The 24632-nt window shown below is 42.2% G+C and overlaps 1 protein-coding gene across 4 annotated transcripts in view; it reads left to right on the top strand.

Annotated features, from left to right (window-relative positions):
* Nucleotides 1-24632, top strand: part of CNKSR2 (connector enhancer of kinase suppressor of Ras 2) — a 431743-nt gene that overhangs the window by 212645 nt on the left and 194466 nt on the right. For all 4 annotated transcript variants that reach the window (XM_088451603.1, XM_088451600.1, XM_088451599.1 and 1 more), the window contains one exon: nt 24147-24280. In XM_088451603.1, coding sequence (XP_088307729.1) covers nt 24147-24280 — 134 coding nt within the window. The remainder of the gene's footprint in view (nt 1-24146; nt 24281-24632) is intronic.

The following is a 24632-nucleotide window of genomic DNA, read 5'->3' as shown; positions in this document are numbered from 1 at the left end:
CCCCCTTTCCAGCCTTCAGCCTCCTTTCCACCCCCGTTTGTCCAGCCTTCGGTCCCCTTTCCAGCCTTCTGCCCCCTTTCCACCCCTGTTTTTCCAGCCTCCTGCCCCCTTTCCACCTCCTTGTCTTCCCAGCCTATGTCCCTTCTCTTACCTTTTACATGATCCTCCATTAGCTAGTCCGAGTCTCAGTCCCACACGGCCGGCGGCGGTTGCTGCTATTTCCAAGTTGGAGAAAGGACCTCTGTGACGTATCCACCATGTGACCGCTGCAGGAGGCTGGACCGCTCCTGCGTTACCATCCACTAGGGCATAGAGGGGGAATAAATAATTGTGGCGAGCGCAGCGGGGCGAGCCCGCGAGGGGACACTTTCGGTCCCCTGTTACCATCCCCGCCCCTCCCCCTTTCAGGCTGGGTCATGTGGGTGTGACGTCACAGGTCCATCTACGCTCTGTAGTCTAGTCCTAACCGGCTGGCGGCTCCTCTCTTCAGCAGGGAGCGCGACGTGACGTCACAAGGTCAGCGTCGAGCTCCCAGCAGTCCTTCAGGTAGGAACTGTGTCACAGCAGGAACTGCCGCTGCGCTGCCGAGCAATCCATATAACTCGGCGGCGCAGCGGCAGTTCCTGCTCTGACACAGTTAATAATAGTGATGGATGTATGGCGTGGGAGAGCTGCCGGCAGTACTAGGAGCGCCACGGGCAGGGTCCCCAAAGTGTCCGACTGCTGCCATGGCTTGTGCAGCAGCAGGGCTTAGCAGCAGGCCCCCCAGAGTGTCTGGCCGCAGCTGTTAGGGTGGAGAGCAGGAGGACTTTCCTGGGCTTGGACTGCAGCGGACGGGCGGGCCCCCCGAGTGTCCGGGCCCGGGACTCCAGTCCCGGCAGTCCCCTCCTGATGGCGGCCCTGTGTGTAGCGCTGACCGAACTCTGTCCGGTCAGCGCTACACACGCGGTGCAGTCTGTGTCACAGTGACACAGACTGCCCCGGCCCGCGGCCCGCATGATGCTGCGGCCCGGGGGCACATGGCACCCTGCCCCCCGGCCCAGCCCGCCACTGTCAACAGTTTAGCTTGTGGGTAAAATTCTCATGTTTAGGATTGTAATATGAAATAGTTTTTACAATACTGTAAGTGTACTACAATAGAGAAGGAATATGCAATAAGGAATGATTTTCTCTTCTGCACATGCACACAAAAAGAGTAAAAGGGATCTTAGGAGATCCCTTGTCACACTCTAAAGAGCTTAGTAACGCCATCTGAAGATACCTGTTAGCGATCAGGACAAGCGCCAGAGATTGGTAAATTAGCAAAACCATAATCCCCATTAAGAATAATAGTAACCAGTGGCGGATTTTACCTAGGGGCTGCGAGTCCAGTAAAATCCACCACCTCAGTGGTGTAACGACTGCACTGGCTACACTTTGTGACTGGAGGTGGCTTCCTATTGGAAGCGCTACCTGCCAGTCACATGCACAACAGGCAGCCCCAGTGGGAGTTGTCTCCTCCCCCTGGGACTGCCAGTCCGGGCTGCTATTAGCAGAGAGCGACTTCCAGGAGGAAGCCACTACTCTGCCTTTCCGCCAGCCCTAACCGGCTCCTAGGGGCTGCAAACGATGCAGCCCTTTGGATGCCGGTGGTATGCGTATGCTCGGCTTCCCACCGCTAGTGCGCATGCACCGGTCCCGCCGCCTGACAGATCGATTGTGCAGGCGCCGGGACCTGGCCAGGAGGAGCATGTGACCAGGGTGAGTAATTGCCCCCTCCCTCCCGTTTTTAGCAGCGGCCGCCCCCCTCATTCAAGAGGGTAGGCGCCGCCACTAATGGTAACTGCAGTCTACGGCAGTAGTTTGCCTAATGTAGGAGATGTCTCTAATAGATCCTATGTTAGATTCTATGTTAGGTTCTTCTTAAATAGCACGACACTTAAATCATGTGTAACTTCCGTTTTGGCATGATTTTTAGGGAAAAAATGGTTGATAAATGGTTGATAAAAAGGCCCCTATGTGTGATACACAGCAAATGCTGTGATTTTTTAATGATGATTTAAAGTTGTGTATATTATTGTAATATAATGCACATATCTCATATCCAGTACAGATTGCCTCTTCTATCAAGCACAAGGCTGCCAGGCTAGATGCTTTTAAATGTATGTAGCAGAAAGCTGGTATTAGGCTAGCTGAAATACTGGAACGTATTGTCAATCTATTTAGACTTTCGTTCCTCTCCCATAGTGCCTTACCCTAACCCTAATACTTACCGTCGGGATGTCAGCGGTCGGGATTCCGGTGCCAGTATTCTGACCGCCGGCTGCTGCATCCTTTTCATAAAGACAGCAATGATGTGAGCGATGACAGCCTCCTAGCAACAATGCTCACATAACGTTTGACTTCTAATTTCAGCAATATCTAGTGCTTATACATTATAGATGAAAACATTTGATGTTACTACAAGTGCAGTATTTATGCACTGTCCCTACAGATATTCTCTTTACACAAAGTGATTGAAAACTATAATAAGCTGTCTAAAGGTGTTCTGCTCTGCTCTTTAAAACAATTGTGGCACAAAGCCTATTTTTTCTTTAATACGTTTCCTTTCATAACTGACAAAATGATCTTTAATGGGGTCATGGTATTTAATATATAGCTTAAATTTTGTTTGCTGCATTCTGTCATAATGCTATGTTACTGACATTTTTTAACAGGTCAACCATGATTAGTATGGAATTTGGCTGGCTCAGTAAATACGAGATTTCTTACATAGTTTATGGCTCGTACACTATTTATGACTCGTTTATTTTATTGATTGATTTGGTGATTGCTGCTGCCCAAGATTCTGAGAACTGAGTGTGTCCATTGTTGGTTATGAATAAGTCATTATATTTTTTTCTCAAGAGAGTGTTCATTTTCATTAAGCTTGGAACAGAGGACCTGATTCAGACCCGCTCGCTAGGATGCGTTCGCTCGTAGCTGGCCGATTGTCGCAATCTGCGCATGCATCACAGTGCGCGTGCGCAAACCAGTACTAAAGATCGGGAAGCGATCGCTCATTGTGCATAGATTGCCCAGCAGAGTGAGTGACAGGAGAAGCCGTTTGTGGGTGGTGACAGGGACTGGCTGCTAAAGAACGGGGGAGTGGACATGCGAATGCAGGCATGGCTGAGCGTTTTAACGCCGTTTCAGAGGCATGCATAATTAACAGGCAGCGGCATTGTACACGTCACCTGGTTGTATTTCACGCTGAAGTGATCGCAGTGCTTGCGGCAGGGTATAGTCAACCTCAAGCGTTGCGATCGCATCCGATGGTGACCAATGTATCGATGGTTGCATACGCTTCATGGAGATGACGTGCACAAAGCGATCGCACACCAAAACATAGTGGGCATGTTTATGCCTTGCCGTGCGATCGCCTGCCATGCCATCACTTAGCTGAATTTGCATACACTGGGTGTGAGCGAACGCATCTAGCGAGCGGGTCTGAATCAGGTAGAGTTCAATAGTTAATGAATACCTATCTATATTTCGTAGGAGGTAAAACTGCCTGTTTTTCTGGTTTACATGTGTCCTGATTTTATTTTTCTGTTAATGCTTGGCATTGACCTCCTACAATCAGATCACATGAAAAAAAGGATGTCATTTACAATGTGCAAAATAAGGTATGGATAATTTGTATTTATGGCCTTTTGGGAATATATATATTTGTTTGATTTTTGTTACATTTTTAGATGTTTTAGATTTACTAAGCAAGCACTTCCCCTCGCACATGCTTGAAAAGAAAAGAGTTGAGGCCTTGGGAGGATGGAGTGACATTATCTCGCCTATGAGCCCTGCATCCTTTGTGATACTTCTGCAGTTGGCTGTAGGATTAATCCTCAAACTTGCTGAAGACTAGACAGGAAAAATGTTTACATTTACATATTAGCTCTTCTCCACCATTACTCCGTTATTTGTTTTCCTATCTAGCTGGGAGCAGGCTGTGCTGGATTAAGGTTTGGGGAGGGGGGCTGAAGAGTAAATGTAAAGGGTGCAAGGTCACACATCACATCCTTATTTAATGTCACGTAGGGGGCATATAAATCGTTACTTAGCTGCTGGGCTACCCACGCCACTCCTTACCTTTTCTCCTCACGGAAACACTGCAGTCCACGAATTAAGCAGAACTTGAAAAGCAGGGCAGGGTTGGGGGGTAGACACATTCACATACATACATAGTCACGTACTTACAGTCACACCCATGTACACATACATAGTCACACAAACGCATACATACAGTCACACACTCATACACATACATACATACAGTACATAGATACAGCAAATGGCCCCTCCCTAAGTCCCTCTTACCTTATAGGCTGACCGCTGGATAGACCTTATTACTCTGGGTCTACAGAAGCTCCTCCCCTCATCTGTACCATGCAGCTGGCACTGACTGTACAGTGCCATGTGACCCCACTCCCTGCTTGGACTCCACCTCCCTTTCCTCTTCACCAGTTTGCAGTGCAGTCCTGTTTTGCACTACAGCTGTAATTAAAAGAATGCAGGAACCCCTGAGTTGCCTCCTTATCCTAGCTTTGGGTGCAAGCAGTTCATGGCTTGGGGTACATTTTTTCCATTCCTGGAAGCTTTTCTGCAGAAATCCCTTGCCAGCAAGAACGGTCCTGGCCATAATTCAGGAAGGGCAAGTAATGACTCTGCAGGCATGCACGGTTACCTGAGGGATCCAGGATTAATGGCTGGCATTCCAGGGAAGAATATTTTAACACCTTTCAGCCAATGGCACAGGATTCCATCACAATGTAAGGAGGATGTATGATCGTCTTCCAAATTTGCCATATATAAAAGTAGCTTTGCTTCCTTCCTGCTTTGGAGTTAACACTCAGCAGTCATGGGTAATGGATCTGGAGCCGCAGCTAAAATGCCACACATACCTCCACATTTTAAGCCCTAAATCAAGTCTTTCTTATGTTTGTTTCTGGGAATATGTTTTTCTTTTATTGTTTCACCTAAAGTAGGGTTTTATTCTCTTTTTGTTGCTGTCCGTGGTCATAGGTTTTGAAATTGGTCAAAAAGAAAACTGTCAGTAAAAAAATAGAGTTTGCACACCATCCTGCTAGTGAACCGAGAACGCACAGCAGACCCAAATGTCTGAACATTATGCTGAACTCTAAAACTGGCCGATGAAGACAATGGAGGAAGCATTTGTTACTTAGGGGCCAATGTATGACTACTGCATTAAATTTTAAATCTGCCTATTACCACAGATCATCGCATTGCGTAAAATAATTATTGGCAGAATGTATCAAAATGATGCAGAGTAAAATCGCAATGTGGAAAACACTGTAATGCAAAACTAGTTTAGAGATGTAATGGTTTTCATTCTATTTGATCGGAAATATTTAGACCAACACCCTGGAATATGTTGCATTGTACTTGTGCCGGAAAGAAGCAGAGCATGTGCAGTCATACAAACTAAGGGCAATGCTCAAAATTGCTAAAGAAAACGGCAACAATCGGCAATTAAGCAACCCCCCAAAGACAGCTATGAGGACTGCGTATGCAATTAAAAATAATAGAACAGATAAAAAAATTTGGGAACATTTGGACAATACCTGTAAAATGTTAAAGGAGGTTAACCCCAAAAAATTTGATAGCCCTTGTTGACAAAACAATGAAAAAAAAATGGAACAAATGTGCAAATATTGAAGGCACTCCTAAAACATGTATGCCTAAAGAAAAGTGGGACAGTACTACATCTTCATACAATTGTGGTGTGAAATCATCCCTCTTATCACTTTTTTATTCAAATACCTGTATTTACACCATCTGAGATGTAAGATGTCCTTAAGTAGGAATTAAAAAGCTGCAATCATTTAAACATTTTTGCAAGGACAGACTCACGTAAATGCAGATGAAATGCTCCACACAGTGCAATAAGGGAGCAAACAACTTTGAATTGACTAGCGCTGGTCCAAAAATTTTAGATGTGAACAGCTGGAAATTTTTGGATGCATCAACTTATGTACAATGACTATCCACTGAAGTACAGTAATCCTAAGCTTGAGCAAATCTCAACTCTCTCAGACTCCAGGGAAAGGTTAATAGAAGACAGCTCTGTTAGAGAGACTGGAGATGCTCTTAAATGTGTTACGGATTCCAAGGCCACCCTGTGCAAAGCCCCTAGACCTCATGCTAACGAGGTCTTCCGCCAATAACAACTACCCGTTGTTCCCTTAGAACTGATCACATTAGGTGGCCATCTGGATTTAAACTCTGAGTAGTAGTGGTTTACACAGATACCTAGGAAGTCCAGAGTTTCATGTGAGAGAGTAGGTGCTTGATGAGAAATAGTGCGACTAATACAGCCGGAGATTTGGATGCAACTGGTATGTTGATGGTGTGGCAAAAGAGCCAGTCGTGCACTTGTGGGCCGGTGTGCAGCTGGAGAGCCGGTGGTGCCGCTTGAGAGCCGATGATGCGGCCTTGTGAGCAGGTGATGCGGCTTGAGAGGCGGTGGCACGGCTTGAGAGCCGAAGCAGTTTATGTGCTGATGGTGTGGCTTGAGAGCCGGTGGTGGAGCCTTGTGAGCAGGTGATGCGGCTTTGAGAGCCGGTGCGGCTTGAGAGCCAGTGGTGAAGGCTTGAGAACTGATGATGCAAGTCTTGTGACCAGGTGATGCGGCCTGAGAGCTGGTGGTGTGGCTTGAGAGCTGATGCAGCTTGCGAGCAAATGGTGTGGCTTGAGAGCCAATGGTGTGGCTGGAGAGCCGGTAGTGCGGCTTAGTGAGCCAGAGCAGCGTGGAAGCTGGTAAATGAGAGTTGGCTTTAAATAAAGAACATTAGCAAACACAGAGCTGAGGGACCTTAAAAGAAATGCTATATTCGGCGAGAGGGCAAAAGACCAGCGTGTACAAATAAGGTAAGGATCCAATAACACTGTGTTGTGGTTCATACGTGACATCCTGCATCGTCCGGATCGCCTAGCAACCGATGGAATGACTACAGGAGAAACACTGGCGGATGAAGGTATATTGCTGGAGGGAAACAAGTTGTGACCGCGACTTGTAACAAAATGACAGTAATGTCAGAGGTTTCATGCACAAAACGAGGTTTGTAACCATTTATTCTTGACATGAAATAGTACAGGAAAATCTTTGATATATATGTCTACACCAAAAGCTTTATCAAAACAAAAATGTTTTGTTTGGAGTCACTGAGGGTTTGTTTTTTACGAGCCAAAGAACCAGGGACTTTATAACCATCCTTAAAATCTAAAATGGTCATGTTTTTATTCCTACTTCAAGCCCATCAGACATTACTCCAGCTTTGTGACCTGAATCGGCATTTTTAATTCACCCAGCCTTTCTTTGAGATGCCCACAGCTCCCTTGCACTCTTAACAAGTTTAAGTTAAGTTTTTGTAGTTATCTGAGCTTACCCTTACTTACAGTAGATGACCTTCTAGTGAAAGGCATGTCGTGTCTACAGGTACAGGTCCAGCTGCAATCAGCACAATCTATGATATAATTATGGTCGCATTGTCAGTTGGAATAAAAGGCACCTATACAACTCCGTTACTATGACTGGTTGCCAGATACATCAGTCTGAAACTTCTATCATTTATTGTGGTCAAGTGAAACCTCACTTGAGCCTGCAGGATGTGTATGAAACACACAGACAAAAATTATGGTCATACAAAATGACTATATAATCCTTCCCTCATACCTTATAAACCTTTAAGTAATATTCGCTGTGAGGGGGTGCACCCAGGAATCTATTTATATTAGGGGTGTGCTCCGGCCACTTTTCGTGTTTTGTGTTTTGGTTTTGGATCTGGATCTTTCTTCGTGTTTTGGATCTGGATTGGTTTTGCCAAAACCACCCTTCCGTGTTTTGGGTTCTGGGTTTTGTGTTTTGGATCTGTATTTTTTTTTAAAAAAGCATAAAAACAGCTAAAATCACAGAATTTGTGTTTTTCTGCTCCTATGCTATTATTAACCTCAATAACCTTAATTTCCACTCATTTCCAGTCTATTCTGAACACCTCACACCTCACAATAGTGTTTTTATATCCAAAAGGTTGCACCGAGGTAGCTGGATGACTATGCTAAGAGATACGAGTGGCCGGCACAAACACGTGGTCCATCTAGGAGTGACACTGCAGTGGCAGACAGGATGGCAGGTTGAAAAACTAGGCTCCAAACAGTACATAATTCAAAGAAAAAAAAGAGGTGCATGATGGAATTGTCCTTGGGCCCTCCCACCCACCCTTATGTTGTATAAACAGGACATGCACACTTTAACAAACCAAACATTTCAGCGCCAGGGTCTGCCACACGACTGTGGCTGAATTGATTGGTTCGTTTGGGCCCCCACAAAACAAGCTGGCAATTAATCTGTCCCTGCACAAACTGGCTCTACGGAAGCAAGATGTCGTCCTCATCCTCCTCATTCACCGAATCCTCACCCTCTTCAGTGTTGTGTACATACTCATCCTCACAGAGTATTAATTCGTCCCCGCTGGAATCCACAACCACAGGTCCCTCTGTACGTTCTGGAGGCTGGTCTCCCTGGAAGAGTTGATAATTCATTTTATGAACATCATCTTCTCCACATTTTGTGGAAGCAACCTACGCCTTTCGCTGACAAGGTTCCCGGCTGCACTAAACACTCTTTCGGAGTACACACTGGAGGGGGGGCAACTCAGGTAAAATAGAGCCAGTTTGTACAGGGACCTCCAAATTGCTTCTTTTTCCTGCCAGTACAGGTACGGACTGTCTGACATGCCTACTTGGATGCTGTCACCGATGTAATCCTTTAACAGACAGACGCACGCTTGTCGCTGCTGCTTTAAGGATGCAGGTGCGGCTACAGCCCACACATTTCACAAAGACAGGAAAAAAAAGAAGAATTTTTTTATTGTTTGTGGAGCGCACTTTGAGGGTTACACCACCCTTTAACAGACAGACGCACGCTTGTCGCTGCTGCTTTAAGGATGCAAGTGCGGCTACAGCCCACACATTTCACAAAGACAGAAAAAAAAAGAAGAATATTTTTATTGTTTGTGGAGCACACTTTGAGGGTGTCACCACCCTTTAACAGACAGACGCACGCTTGTCGCTGCTGCTTTAAGGATGCAGGTGCGGCTACAGCCCACACATTTCACAAAGACAGAAAAAAAAAGAATATTTTTATTGTTTGTGGAGCGCACTTCGAGGGTTACACCACCCTTTAACAGACAGACGCACGCTTGTCGCTGCTGCTTTGAGGACAGTATCATATGCAGTGACAGTAGACTTGTCAGAAATTGTTGGCACGTCCTTCAGTCCAGACCAGATGTCCAAACCGGCCCTTGACTTATGACACAGGCGCACGCTTGGCGCTGCTACTGTGTTGATGCACGTGCGGCTACATCGCACACAAGTCACAAACACATAAAAAAAATAGTTTTTTATTTTTTGGAGCACTTTGAGGGTTACACCACCCTTTAACAGACAGACGCACGCTTGTCGCTGCTGCTTTGAGGATGCAAGTGCGGCTACAGCCCACACAATTCACAAAGAGAAAAAAAAAAGAAGAATTTATTTATTGTTTGTGGAGCGCACTTTGAGGGCTACATCACCTTTTAACAGACAGACGCACGCTTGTCGCTGCTGCTTTGAGGATGCAGGTGGAATCTAGACGGGATTTGGAACCGGGGACACACTACCTCCATCAATTGTCTAAATCCCACTGCACTAATGGCGGATACCGGATGCACGTCTAACACCAACATAGCAGTCAAGGCCTCAGTTATATGTTTTGCTTCAGGATGACTGCTGTCGTACTTCATCCTCATCGCTAGGGACTGTTGGAGGGTCAATTGTTTAGTAAAAGTAGTGGTGTTCCTACTTCCTCTCTGGGATGATGAACAACTCCCAGCAGCAGCAACAGCACTAGGAGGAAGTGGTTCTTGATCTTTCCCTATTTTATTTTTATCGGAGAAAGTTTGGTCCTCCATTTATGTTATATTGATATATACGTGCGGCTAAGGCGCACACAAACACAGAAAATATTTTTTTACTTTTGCTGGAGAGTAGTGCACTTTGTGGGTTACACCACCCTTTAAGAAATGAGCCAGCCTGCTCTTTACTTATGGGACACAGGCGCACGCTTGGCACTGTTCCTTTGTTGATGCACGTGCAGCCACAGTGCACACAATTCACAAACACAGAAAATATTTTTTTATTTGGTTTGGAGTGTACTTTGGGGGTTACAGCACCCTTTAAAGGTCACGCCAGCTGGCCCTTTACTTATGACACAGGCGCACGCTTGGCACTACTTTGTTGATGCACGTGCGGCTACTGCGCACACAATTCACAAACACAGAAAATATTTTTTTATTTGGTTTGGAGTGTACTTTGGGGGTTACAGCACCCTTTAACGGTCAAGCCAGCTGGCCCTTTACTTATGACACAGGCACACGCTTGGCACTACTTTGTTGATGCACGTGCGGCTACTGCGCACACAATTCACAGACACAGAAAAAATATATTTTTTTTAGCACTTGGGGGAGCACCCCTGACAGACAGAGCACCCCCTGGACAACACTACAGCACCCCTTTAGGACTGGGACACTGCACAGGACTTTGGAGTGGACACAGCCCCTATGGACAACTGACTGCACAACACAGTCCAGCCAGCCCCTATGGACTTTGAAGTAGTGGACACAGCCCCTATGGACAACAGCAGCACAGCACAACACAGCCAGCCCCTATGGACTTTGAAGTAGTGGACACAGCCCCTATGGACAACAGCAGCACAGCGCAGCACAGCACAACACTACTCTGCACTACACTACACTACACAGCCCAGCCAGCCCTAACTCCCACCCTCCCTCTTCACTGTCCACAGCCGAGTGAGAAAATGGCGCCGACGCGGGTACCTTATATAGGATCCAAAACCTGCGAGACCCGGAAGGCGGGATGATGACGTTTTGCCTCGATTTCAGATCCGAGTCAGGAGGGAAAAGTCGAGCCTGACTCGGATCGGCCTCAGATCAGGGGGGCTCGGGGGGGTTCGGATTTCAGAAATCCGAACCCGCTCACCCCTAATTTATATATACAAAAACAATAGAGAAAAAGTATTCCTAATACGGGGCAGTCCCAGAATTATATCTTATTTTAATGTATGTATTATTCAATCATGATCTGGTGATCAGGAATAAAGGCAAATGGCCCAATAATAAAATATTACTTTTATTTCATCCTTAAAATAACAAGCAAGCGAAATATAACACAGAATTATAAAAAAAAATTATATGAATAAAATATGTATGTATTGTCTCCAATAAATTGATGTTGTGTCTTTACTGTTTTCTGATCTATGTATTAATCTATTATTATGTCAGTTGAGTTAAATATATTACATGATTATATTAAGTGATCCACTTCTGAAATACAAAACTAGATAAGCACTGGATAATCATATCAACTGTCATCCTATTATCTAATAATAAAATATAAGGTCCACATTAAACAGAATCTAGGAGAAAATAATTATCGGGGCCCTGGTTCCACTGTCATAACATGTCACTCAGTATAACAACTATTCTACAATCTATTCCAAATAGTGCTTTCCTCACATGAGGCAGGCATCAAACTGTAAAAGCACACTGTTGGACAGTAGTAAATTGTGATCTATCCTTAAATCCTAAAATAATATCCTCACTGATTTATAGGGTCTGTAGATGCAATAATATCACTACTGGCTTTGTTATTATGCACACACCTTCTTACCACTCTTATGTTACAATATAACGCATGCTGTAATTATCATTCAATTTGACATTGTTGCGCTTAACTCACAGCTCTAATATATTCCACTGGGAGTCCCCCATGTAACACTATGGAGTCCCAGAGGAATATTTAACATAGGACCAATTTCATAGGTTATATCACTAATTGTAAATATATATCCTCAATAGTGTAGTAGTTAGTATACATCTAAGGGACCTCTTAGATATATATGAGATAATGACAGTATTGAAAGCTCACTGTTCAAACTGACGATCTCTAATGTTTCACTGCGACTCTAAGTAGATATCCAAATTCACACTGGTTAGGCAGGTATCAAACTGTAATGAATGACAGTGGAACTAGGGCCACTGATAATTATTTTTTCCTAGATTCTGTTTAATGTGGACCTTATATGTTATTATTTGATAATAGGGCGACAGTTGATATAATTATTGGGTATAGATAGTAAACCAACCATCCACTGGTTATATAATTTCATATTTCAGAAGTGGATCACTTAATATAATCATGTAATAATATATTTAACTCAACTGACATATTATAGATTAATATACAGATTAGAAAACAGTTGAGTAAAGACACAACATCAACTTATTGGAGACAATACATAAATATTTTTATTCATTTTTTTTTTTTTATATTTTTGTGTTCTATTTCACTTGCTTGTTATTTAAAGGATGAAATAAGTTATATTTTATTATTGGACTAAATGCCTTTATTCCTGATCACCAGAGCATGATTGGATAATACATAAATTAAAATAAGATCTAATTCTATGAGTGCCTCGAATTAAGAATAGTTTTTCTTTTATTTTTGAGGATGTGGATGAACAAAGCGTTAATCAAAATAACAACCACCTGATCTTATAAACCAATGAATACACTCCCACAATATAATTCCAACTCACTATTAATATTCCAAGCATGTGCCACCACTAAGGGTTGTTTCCAGAGTGACCCACTAGGAAGCCCGTCTATTCTCTCTGTGAACTACAGTTAAAACATAATAATCTTGTTTAAACAATAACTTGTAACACACATATGTTGCATGTACTACCGAACCACTGGCTATAGATCCAATAAGAATCAACAGAGACCAAGCAAAATAAAAGAAAGTTTAATTTGAGAAAGTAGTGCTTTAAACAGATAGAAAAAAAAATTGTATATCAAATAAAAGGGAGAAAAGAAGAGAAACAGGTCACTTACATAATCTATGAATCTGCCATTATTATTATTAACATTTATTTATATGGTGCCACAAGTGTTCCGCAGCACCTCGCAAAGCATGAACAAATAGGTGACCAGTGACTTACAGTATAATACATTACAATGCAAGACAAGGACATGGATTATATATGTATAATATACAGTACATAGCTACATTAGCGACCATAACACCCACATAAGTAGCAGGGCATAAGCAACAAAGTGTTAAGTGCCCTAGTGGAAAGTAAGGAGTAGATTAAAGTAAAGTAGGGAGAAGCTCAAGAGGATAGAGAGCCCTGGTCATAAGAGCTTACATTCTAAAAGGGAGGGGCAGACAAACAGATGTGACACAGATGGGGCAGACAGGGAGGAAGGAACATGAGGAGTTCACAAGAGTTCGGGTGCAACCTCCATGTACCATGGACTCCCCAGATTGTACATGGATTTCAGTTTGTCTCTTTATGTTATGCTGGAAATGGGCTATCACATTCCCCCTCTATTTGGATACCTGACTTCTCTGTAAATGTATATTAGACCAGCCACACATTATTTTGTTATAGAATCAGGTTGCTACAGGTAAAGGAGGTTGGGGGATACCAATATCAATACTTCAAAGGACTGTTAGAAGTTTTCACATAATCCCCAGCACAGACAGTTTGTATTATCAATATGTCAGGGAATATTGGACATCTTTATCTTTAATAGAGGTTTTTGAAGTAGAGACCATGTTAGGATATGGCTCATAAAATGAGACTTGGTTCCTGGATTTCTAAGTTCCACATAGACACTCTGGCTACAGGGGCCATAAACTGTTATCTTGTTTCTGAGGGATTTCCAGGCATCTGTCTGGTTTCAAATAGATCATAGACTGGAAATTTTCTTTAACCAAATAATTAACTCTGTAGACATACCAACACGCAATAGTTCACTTATAGGTCAAAGGCTTGTTAAATACAGGGCACAAATTTAATTTACACAGAAATTGTTAGGGAATCTGATAATTTGGGATTGATTTGGCACCTAATCAAGACACCATCCACAACAAGGCAGCTCCTAGGAAATGTATAGATTAAAAGTAGCGAGGGTCAGTATTTCCAGCTACACAGAGAATATTTAAAGTATGGCAGCATTAATGAGCTAGCCAAATGAAGGTTGTCTTCTATAAGCTTTCATTGTGGAGATGGGGTCGGCAAAATGCTTTAGTTAGTCCAATTCCATACAGTCAGGTGCATAAATACTGGGACATTGACAGAATTTTCATATTTTGGCCTCTGTTCACCACCACAATGGCTTTGAAATGAAACAAACAAGATGTGCTTTAACTGCAGTCTTTCAGATTTAATTTGAGGGTAATTACATCCAAATCAGGTGAACGGTGTAGGAATTACAACGGTTTCTATATGTGCTTCCCACTTTTTAAGGGGCCAAAAGTAATGGGACTATCAACTCAAAAGCTATTTCATGGACAGGTGTGGGCTATTCCCTCGTTATTTCATTATCAATTAAGAAGGTAAAAGGTCTGGAGTTGATTCTAGGTGTGACATTTGCATTTGGAATCAGTTGCTGTCGACTCTCAATATGAGATCCAAAGAGCTGTCACTATCAGTGAAGCAAGCAATCATTAGGCTGAAAAATCAAAATAAACCCATCAGAGAGATAGCAAAAACATTAGGTGTGGCCAAATCAACTGTATTGAACATTCTTAAAAAGAAAGAACGCACCGGAGAGCTCAGCAACACCAAAAGACCCGGAAGACAACTGTGGTGGATGACAGAAGAATTATTTCCCTGGTGAAGAAAAACCCCTTCACAACAGTTGGCCAAATCAAGAACAGGAGGTAGGTGTATATGTGTCAAAGTCAACAATCAAGAGAAGAGTTCACAAGAGTGAATATAGAGGGTTCACCACAAGATGTAAACCATTGGTGAGCCTCAAAAACAGGAAGACCAGATTAGAGTTTGCCAAACAACATCTAAAAAAGCCATTACAGTTCTGGATCAACATCCTATGGACAGATGAGACAAGGATCAACTTGTACCAGAGTGCAGAGTGGGAAGAGAAGAGTATGGAGAAGGAAAGGAACTGCTCATGATCCAAAACATACCACCTCATCAGTGAAGCATGGTGGTGGTAGTGTCATGGCATGGGCATGTATGGCTGCCAATGGAACTGGTTCCCTTGTATTTATTGATGATGTGACTGCTGACAAAAGCAGATGAATGAATTCTGAAGTGTTTCGGGCAATATTATATGCTCATATTCAGTCAAATGCTTCAGAACTCATTGGACGGCGCTTCACAGTGCAGATGGACAATGACCCGAAGCATACTGCAAAAGCAACCAAAGAGTTTTTCAAGGCTAAAAAGTGGAATGTTATGCAATGGCCAAGTCAATCCCCTGACCTGAATCCGATTGAGCATGCATTTCACTTGATGAAGACAAAACTGAAGGGAAAATGCCCCAAGAACAAGCAGGAACTCAAGACATTTGCAGTAGAGGCCTGGCAGAGCATCACCAGCGATGAAACCCAGCGTCTGGTGATGTCTTTGCGTTCCAGACTTCAGGCTGTAATTGCCTGCAAAGGATTTGCAACAAAGTATTAAAAAGTGAAAGTTAGATTTAGGATTGTTTAGTTTGTCCCATTACTTTTGGCCCCTTAAAAAGTAGGAGGCACATATAGAAACTGTTGTAATTCCTACACCATTCACCTGATTTGGATGTAATTACCCTCAAATTAAATCTGAAAGTCTGCAGTTAAAGCACATCTTGTTTGTTTCATTTCAAAGCCATTGTGGTGGTGAATAGAGGCCAAAATGTGAAAATTCTGTCAATGTCCCAATATTTATGCACCTGACTGTAGGTCCGGGAACTTATCCCGGGTTCTATTTGTTAACGCCCGTTAACAGTTTACAGTACTTGAAGAAAAATAGCTCTAGTTAAATAGCCCTGGGTGTTAAAGCCCAGGAATACCACCCTTTTTCTCACCCTGTAAATTATCAGGGCTAATTTAATTACCCCCTTAGAGTGTTAGCAATTTTAGTCCACATTGAAGTGAAAAACATTACACAGTATGCAAATAACAGAGAAACAACATTTTAGAACAATGAAAATAATATCCTACTCATTAGCCCCATGCCGAAATCTCAACGCCCAGCATACCAAACGTAGGTAAGCCAGGCGCCAGGAGCTGATAGCCGTGCGGGGGGGTTAGGTTTAGGGACTCCCAGGGGGACATAGGGTTAGGCACCCCCCTGGGAGGGTTAGGGTTAGGCTAGGAGGAGGGGGGGTTAGCGTCAGGCACCACCGGGGGGAGGTTAGGATCAGGTGTCCCCCCCGGGAGGGTTAGGGTGCGGGGAGGGGGGGTTAGGTTTAGGCACCCCTGGGGGGAGGTTAGGGTTAGGCACTAGGGGGGAAGTTAGGGTTAGGCACCCCTAAGGGAGGGTTAGGGGGGGAGAGGGGAGGGTTAGAGGTCTTACTCACCTCAGTCGGGATCTTCATGTGCCGGCTTTCCGGCGTCTGTATTTCTTCCGCCGGGCTTAGGTCCAGCTGTAATTCATACTGATTCAGTGAGCATGCATAGTGATATTTGCTTTCTGTTTAAGTACTGTTCAGATAATTTCTATAATTTTATTTCTGGGGTGGTGAAATATCTGTACTTCTAAATGGAGCTCAAGTGTTCCTCTTCAGCAGTTTGAATTTCAGGTGCATGTTATGTTTAAATTTTTACCTGTAGTTTAAACTTGAATCTCCAGCTATATTAAAGAAATGGAGATACTATCTTCAATGAAGATAAGTTCATATTCTTTACTTTCAACTCCCTGTAAAATTAATTGTACTTCTAGACTCACTGTGTGGGACATGAAAAGATTTGTGATCAGCACTCTACAATCTATTAAATTCTACAATCTATTATCCATGCCTGCCTACTTTGATGTTCAGCGTCTCCCTCTTTGATATTCACTTTAAAATACATTGCATACGTAATAATGCATTTCAAAATGAAATAGACTTATGTGTACATTAAATGAAGTGGAAAGGATGGAGCATTGAACAATTTATCACATAGCAGTGGGACGGTGATTATAAATCATACTGAAATGTTATGTTTAAAAATGTCAGTTTTCTGAACCAATGACTGCTCACTAATGTCTTATGCTACCGGAGTGATTGTTTTTCCCTGGCCAAAAAAATACAGGTAATTCGTAATGCGATTTAAAACTAGTAATTAAATGGATGATATATGGGAATACGCATTACCTATAACAACTTGTTAAATAGCTTACCATTCCCAATACTTCGTAAAGGGATAGTATTTTTATTTATTTATTTTCTTACATTTATCTTTATATGTGTTAAACATTATGTTGTAATGGATTTCTTAGTTGTTGAAACATCAGAAATTGCATCGCCACCTTTTATAACAGTTGCCAACATTTTAAAATATTTTTATGGGCACTTTACTGCTGATCCAGTGTATTCATGCAGGATATATTCAATACGCCCTGGGTAAACCTTCAAGCACTACAATTCTCCTCACGCTGTGTTTGCCGAGTTTGATAAGCTTACATTATGCATTTGGTTATAACTGAAAAATGGGCATAATCCAGGAATAGGGATCTACTGTATGTATTAAACCTTGGAGAGATGTAAAGTGGAGAGAGATAAAGTACCAACCAATCGGCTCCTAACTGTCATTTTACAGGCTGTGTTTGAAAAATGACAGTAGCTGATTGGTTGGTACTTTAACTCCATCCACTTTATCTCTCTAAAAGGATCAGGGGTCTATAAGTCTTGGATGTAGATAAAGTGAATGGAGATAAAGTACCAGCCAATCAGCTCCTAACTGCCATATCAAAGGCTGTATTTGAAAAATGACAGGAGCTGGTTGGCTGGTACTTTATCTCTGTCCACTTTATCTCCTTCCAAGACTTAATAAATAAACCCCTTAGTACATGGACCCCTAGATCTTTAAAACCAAGGAAAGTCCCAGGAAATGTGGGCTACAAGTCACATTGCAGTACTTTGCTTAAATTTAGAGTAGGAACTGCAAGATATTTAGCCTCCGCTATTGCTGTTACAAATTGTCTAGCCTTGCAGTTGCATGCAGAATTCCCCAGTGTAGCTTAGCTTTTATAGGACTTAAGTGCATGCAAGATTAGGGGTAAATTTACTAAAGTGAGAGTTTTTAGAATTGGAGATGTTGTCCATAGCTAGATTCTAGCTATCATCTTCTAGAAGGTGCTAGTTAAAATGTTAAGTAGAATCTAATCGATTGCTATCGGCAACATCTCCACTTCTAAAAACTCTCACTTTAGTAAATGTACCCCTTACTGTTCTCTATCACTCCCCCTTTGCCTGTTATTTCAATTTTAACTGTATTTTATTGCTCAAAATTAGAATTACATGCTGGTTGACATGTTAGACAACAGCTTACAAAAGTGTACAAAAGAACAAAGTAATGCTTTAGATGTAATTTAGGGAGAAACACCGTACGTTCAGTCTACTTATATTGTAGAAGTTTAATTTTAATAAAACAGATTACTAATTGGCAAAGTATCATAATAAATATATATTTTTTTAATTTAGTAGAACAGTTTCACAGGTATATACAGCTCTGCAAATATATGCTAGGTATGTGAGGATAGTTATTTAATTGCTATCATTACTTGTTGATCTGTGTAAATTACACTTTTTGGCATGCCTTAGTTCTTATGTTTTTTCTGTAATCCATACACTTCTCCTCTGAGCTCAGTCTAGTTGTTAGCACAGGACAAGATGGTTTCCCCAGAATCTTGAATACTCTTCTATCTGCATAAAATATAATTAAAATAAACAATTTCCATTGGTTCAAACACAGCGTAACCATAGAATGACTCATATTTAAATGTATTTACCAGCTGTATCCTACAAGAACATGGTCACCATACTCCAACACACAGATGTATCTTTGTTACTTCTTCTCCTTAGTGCTTCTTCAGGATAACTGGTCAGGGAGAGCTTTAGAACTATTCTATCTATTTAGGGTATTATGTTTTATTTAAAGAAGGGGATATACTGTATACAGCATAGATCTAGAGCCAAATCCCGCTGTTATATCATAGTTACCTACTCTCCTGGTATGCCCGGAAGAAATATTGGGAGATCTTCCAGACTCCTGAGAAAGTAGGCTAACCTCCCGGATCTGCATTGTGCCTCCTTAAATGCAGGGAGGTGCAGCAATGTCACTGATGTGAGATGACACCGCGTCCTGGCATACCCTGCACTCTGTCATTAGTGTGATAGATGTGGATTGAATAATAGAACTGATTTCCTTTCTTTGTCATACGGTAATGTCCTAGTCCACATCTATATGAGTAAGTCAAATGTATTAGATGTGGAGTTGTCCAGAAATGGACAACAATAGATGGTTTAATTAAATACCACAAAAATGTGTTAAGTTGTAGAGTTATTTTCTTTATTGTTCTGAACTATATGGTGTGATACAATATAAAGTATTCTCTGGTCTTCAACATAGCAAATGAAACTATGCACATTGACCACAAGTGACCCTTCATTTTCACACATTCTCCATGACTAACATGGTTTTCCAGCTTTACATTTTTAGGGGTCTATTTACTAAGCAGTGTTAGGAGACAGAGTGAAAAGTGATAAAATGCCAGCCAATCAGCTCCTAACTGCCATCTCACAGGCTGTGTTTGAAAAATGACAGTTGGGAGCTGATTGGCTGGCACCTTATCACTTTTCCCTCTGTCTCCTAACACTGCTTAGTAAATAGACCCCTATTTATCTGTATCAGTACCATTACTGCAGTGTCTTGTTGGGTAGCTCCACGGGAACTCACACTCTGCTGTATACAACAGTGCTTACAATCACTGAGGACCTCAGATAAGCCACTTGCGTACAGTAAATATTTATGGGCATCAATGGTTGGAGAGATGTGGTGCATCGGTTTGGAAGTATAGCCATAGTTTGAATTAGGGATGTGCACCGACCCCTGTATTTAGTTTTGGATCTGTATCTCCTTCAAGGTTTGGTATTTGGTTTTGTAAACCCACCTTCAAGTGTTTTGGTTTTGGATCTGGATTTAAAAAAAAAATAGATAAAAAGTTTTAAAAACAGCTAAAATCATGTAATTTTATGCAATCCAAAACCGAAATTCAGATTTAAAATCCGAATTCCGAACCGCAAAAAGATCAGAACCGAGACCCGGATTTACCCGGATCTCCTCAGGTGATCAGAACTGTGACTCAGATTTACCCGGATTCACGAAATTCGGGTGGATTTGGATTTCTGGAGAACCGAACCGCACATCTCTAGTCTGAATACATTAATATTTGGGTATTTATTCCTAATTTTTTTCTATCCTTTAATGCGAGAATTAGATTTTACAAAAATTAGCAACACAAATTCGCTCATTTATGCAAAGCATGCAAATATGACTATATTTACAGTAAGTCACTCAGTTCCCAACACTATCAAATATGCATTAATGCATTACAAACATTTTATTATATAACTTGTCTTTTCAATTTAAAATTTACCTAATGTGAAGGTCTTGTCACATTTGCTAGATACTATGTAAAGTTAATTTAAATGGATCTAGAAGTAACCATAAACTGACTAAAGGGCCTATTCATCATCCTTCATTGGTCTGGCACACATGCAGAAATGCTAGTTTCCGCATCTTTGTAGTAATAGGCCCATTCATTATTTGTCAAACTCAAAAAACTGACAGTTTTCAGTGTTTGCATGTGGGAACCAACGTCATCTTTAAATAGCATTTGTTCCTGGAGCCCTGCTACTTCCTATGGGAAAGAGGTCTGGGTGTGAGGAGGGATCCAATCAGATCCTTCAGCCACTTCCACACTGTATGTTCTGCCACCATGTGCATGCATGACCTCAGGTCACGTATGTGCAGTTAGACAGATCAGCAGGGGTAAGTATCACTGCTACCTCAGGGGCAACAGTTTTTTGGAGCAGCTGTCCCTGCACCACAGCAATCCTATAGAAGGAGAAAATTTAAGAAAGCACAGTTATATCAAGATCTCCAATAAAAAAGTAGATACCAAAAGGTCGACACACAAAATGTCGACATGGATGAAGATCAATGTGTACAAAAAGGTTGATATGGTTAAAAGGTCAACATTGGAATGGTCAACACAAAAATGGTCTAAACATGGGCTTTTGTTTGTTTGTTAGGGTTAGGCACTTACCCGTGAGGTTAGGCTATAGGAGGGATGGTTAGGGCTAGGCACTTACCCCGACGGTTAGGGTTGGGCATCAAGGGGCGGTTTAGGGTGAAGATTATGGTTAGAAAACAAAAAAATTGTGTTGATTACTTTTGTGTTGACCATTCCAATGTCCACCTTTTGACCATGTTGACCTTTTGTACCTGGCGATCTTCATCCTACTCGACATTTTGTATCGACCTTTTGTACCTGTCAACATATTGCCTGTGTACCAGTTGGTGCTACCTAGACAGTGTTGACCTTTTTATTGTAGATCGTTTACTTTACACCTTTGAGTAAGGTATGGTCAGACAAACTGAAGAAAAGAATGGGGAGTACAGAGGCACATTGGCCTTCCCAAGCAATATCTACATACAGTAAATTGTGTTTTGGTCAGAAGGATCAATTCAAACTGAGACAAAGTTGAGTACTGTACACAGGGCAGTTTCTAGGGTTTGAGGCTCCCAGTACAAGCAGTCAAAATGCGCCCCCCCCCCCTCGAAGCAGTAATATTGTGGAGTGGGCGTGGCCTCATCATAAGGGGGTGTGGTATCACAGTAAGGGAGTGTGATCTCGAAAGACCACAGAATGTCAGCCACTGTGACTACTGAGCCCAGGGGTGGCAAACCTGTCAGAGGCAAAGCGCTGAAAAATATATGTAGCTAAACAAAAGTCAGACAGCATGCGCGCGCCACATATAATACACTGCAACAAACCACTTCCACATAATATATTGGAAAAGCCAGAGGCACATAAACTACGTTTTAAAACCACATCCACCTCAAATACATTATTAAATCCAGAACCACATAAAACACATTGAAAAAACAAGATTCACATAATACATACTTCATTCCAGCCCCCTCCCTTGCCATTCCATCCCGACAGGTCTTAGGCTTCCCCCCCACTGGCTCTCAGGCAAAAGTGCCCATTATGCAGTGCCCCCTGTAGTTGTCCCCATATGCAGTGTCCCCTGTATTTATGCCCCTTATGCATTGCCCACTGTGGTAGTGCAACTTATGCAGAGCCCACAGTAGTGGTGCCCTTTATGCAGTGCACCCAGTAGTAGTGCCCCCAGGAGTGGTGCCCCCTGTAGTCATGCCCCCATCAGTAATGCCCCCAATAGTAATGGTCCCTGCTGTAGTCCCTGCTGTAGTGCCCCAGTAGTAGTGTCCCCAGTTGTATTGCCCGAAATATTAATGCCCCCTGTATTAGTGCCCCCAATAGTAATGCTCCCTTTGTAGTAGTGCCCAAAGTAGTAGTGCCCCCAATAGTAGTGCCCCTGGGCCCTGAGTAATGCCCCCAGTAGTGGCACCTCCTAAGCAATGCCCCCAGTAGAAGTGCCCCCCGAGTAATGTCCCCAGTAGTAGTGTCCTGGTGCCCCCAGTAGTGGTGTCTCCCCTAGCAGAAGTGCCCCCAGAGTATTGTCCAGGCTGCCTGCACATAAAAAAAAACCACTAATACTTGTCCAGTGCTCCTTTGCACTGTGGGAAAGACGTCATGACGTCCTCCCATAGTGCACAATGGGGGAGCCGGTAGCCGGAGGCTCCGTCTCTCTGGCTGCTCTGCTCTGCCGGGCGCCCGCTGGTAAATGAATCTCAGCGGGCGCCCGGCAGTTAACAGGCTGTTTCTGCTGGGCGGCGCGCCCCGTGCGGCTGCACGGGTCGCCTGCCCCTAGAAACGGCCCTGTCTGTACAGATGTGTCCACAACTCCACATCCATCTTACCTCCGTGCATTACAAGTCGCATTAAACATAACACGTGAGTCCCGTGCGACTTGGTAGTGTGGAGCGTCTTTTCTTGCAATATTTTACCTTCAAATTATTTTATTCGCAAAGCAATGCAAATGGGACACACAAGCAGCTTCTGCTGATTAACATTATATGTGGCATGCTTGTATTCTGTGTGTGACTACGGCTGTATCTGCATGCAAAATACTATGCTACAGTGTCACAGCGGCTGTGACACTGTAAGGGAGCATTTCGCATGCAGATACAGCCGCTGTCACACACAGACTATAAACATGCTGTGACGCTGTTATGTAGCATTTTGCAGCCACAGATAAATACAGAATATAGGCATGCTGCGTAGCATTTTAATTAGCAGAAGCTGCTTGTGTGTCCTATTCACATCGATTTGTGAATAAGACGCATTTGAAAATAAAAATTTGGATGAAAAGACTCTTGGCAGTACCGAGAAGGGCTGTTTAACGCTCAAGGATGTGGACACATCTATAGGTCCAGTTTTTTACCTAAATGCGTTGTGCTTTGTGAACATTAGGGTGGAAATGTTGATACTAAACATCCTTATCCCACATGTTCTACATTGCTGCCATTTATTTCATTGTTGTTGCATTCCAATTTTCAAATTATATAATAAAAAAACTACAAATATTTTACAAAACATTTAAACTACAGTACAAATGCCAAATGAAATGCATTATGATTTAGAAGCCATCAAACTATATATATACCTCTTTGCCTGCTGAAATGCTCTGGTGAGTGCCCCTTTATCTACATTTTGACTATACTATTCTGGATCATTGATTTGCTTCATGGGGAGCACCCCAAATGCCATCTGTGATGGAGATGTGAGTGCGGACGCTTTCCTGGATATAAATATAAATATATATATATATATATATATATATAAATACTACAAAGTCTTACACCTTGGATATTTGAGGGTTCTAAAAAGAAAAGTATATCAGACATCAATACTACTTGCATAATCAATGTAAGTAATATTATCAAACAGTAAATAGTACAGTGTCCTTTTAATGATATCTATCCACATGTTTCTTAGGGCATGTATAGTAGGACAATAAAAGCCTTTGTGTAATTATATATAGTAATGATATTAGATTGTGATTGATTAGTGTTTTTATCATTATGCCAATAGTTTAAGTATATATTCTTCTTTATTGTAGCCACTTATTCCAAGGAGCCCCACAAGTGGTGCTGCTACTCCTTCAAGCACAATCAGCACCCCTACTAAAAGGGACAGTACCGCTCTTCAAGATCTCTTCATCCCCCCACCTCCGGCAGAGCCCTACACACCCAGGTATGTCCCAAAATATAATTGATGTTCAGCTTGGTAAAAATATTAGAAAGCTATTTCATCTACTTTATTTCTTAAACAAATCATGACATTTGCCTGCAAAATTCAATTAAGTTGTATTAACATTTAACAACAAACTGTTTATTTGCATGATGGCAAATGCAGAAAATACAATAAAATAATACATTTCACTGGTCCTGTACATCATCCACCGCCCTAAGCTTTGGTCATTTAGTAAGCTTTCACCTACTTTTCACATCTGTTCTGGGAAATGCAGATGAATAGATTCACCATTCATGTCATAAAGTATATAGGGCAAGTCATATGATGATGCTAATTTCATAACCACACTATT

Source organism: Taudactylus pleione, unplaced genomic scaffold, assembly GCF_031769625.1.
Source record: "Taudactylus pleione unplaced genomic scaffold, aTauple2 ptg000026l, whole genome shotgun sequence".
Lineage (NCBI taxonomy): Eukaryota > Metazoa > Chordata > Amphibia > Anura > Myobatrachidae > Taudactylus > Taudactylus pleione.
This window is presented reverse-complemented; position numbering and strand designations above follow the sequence as displayed.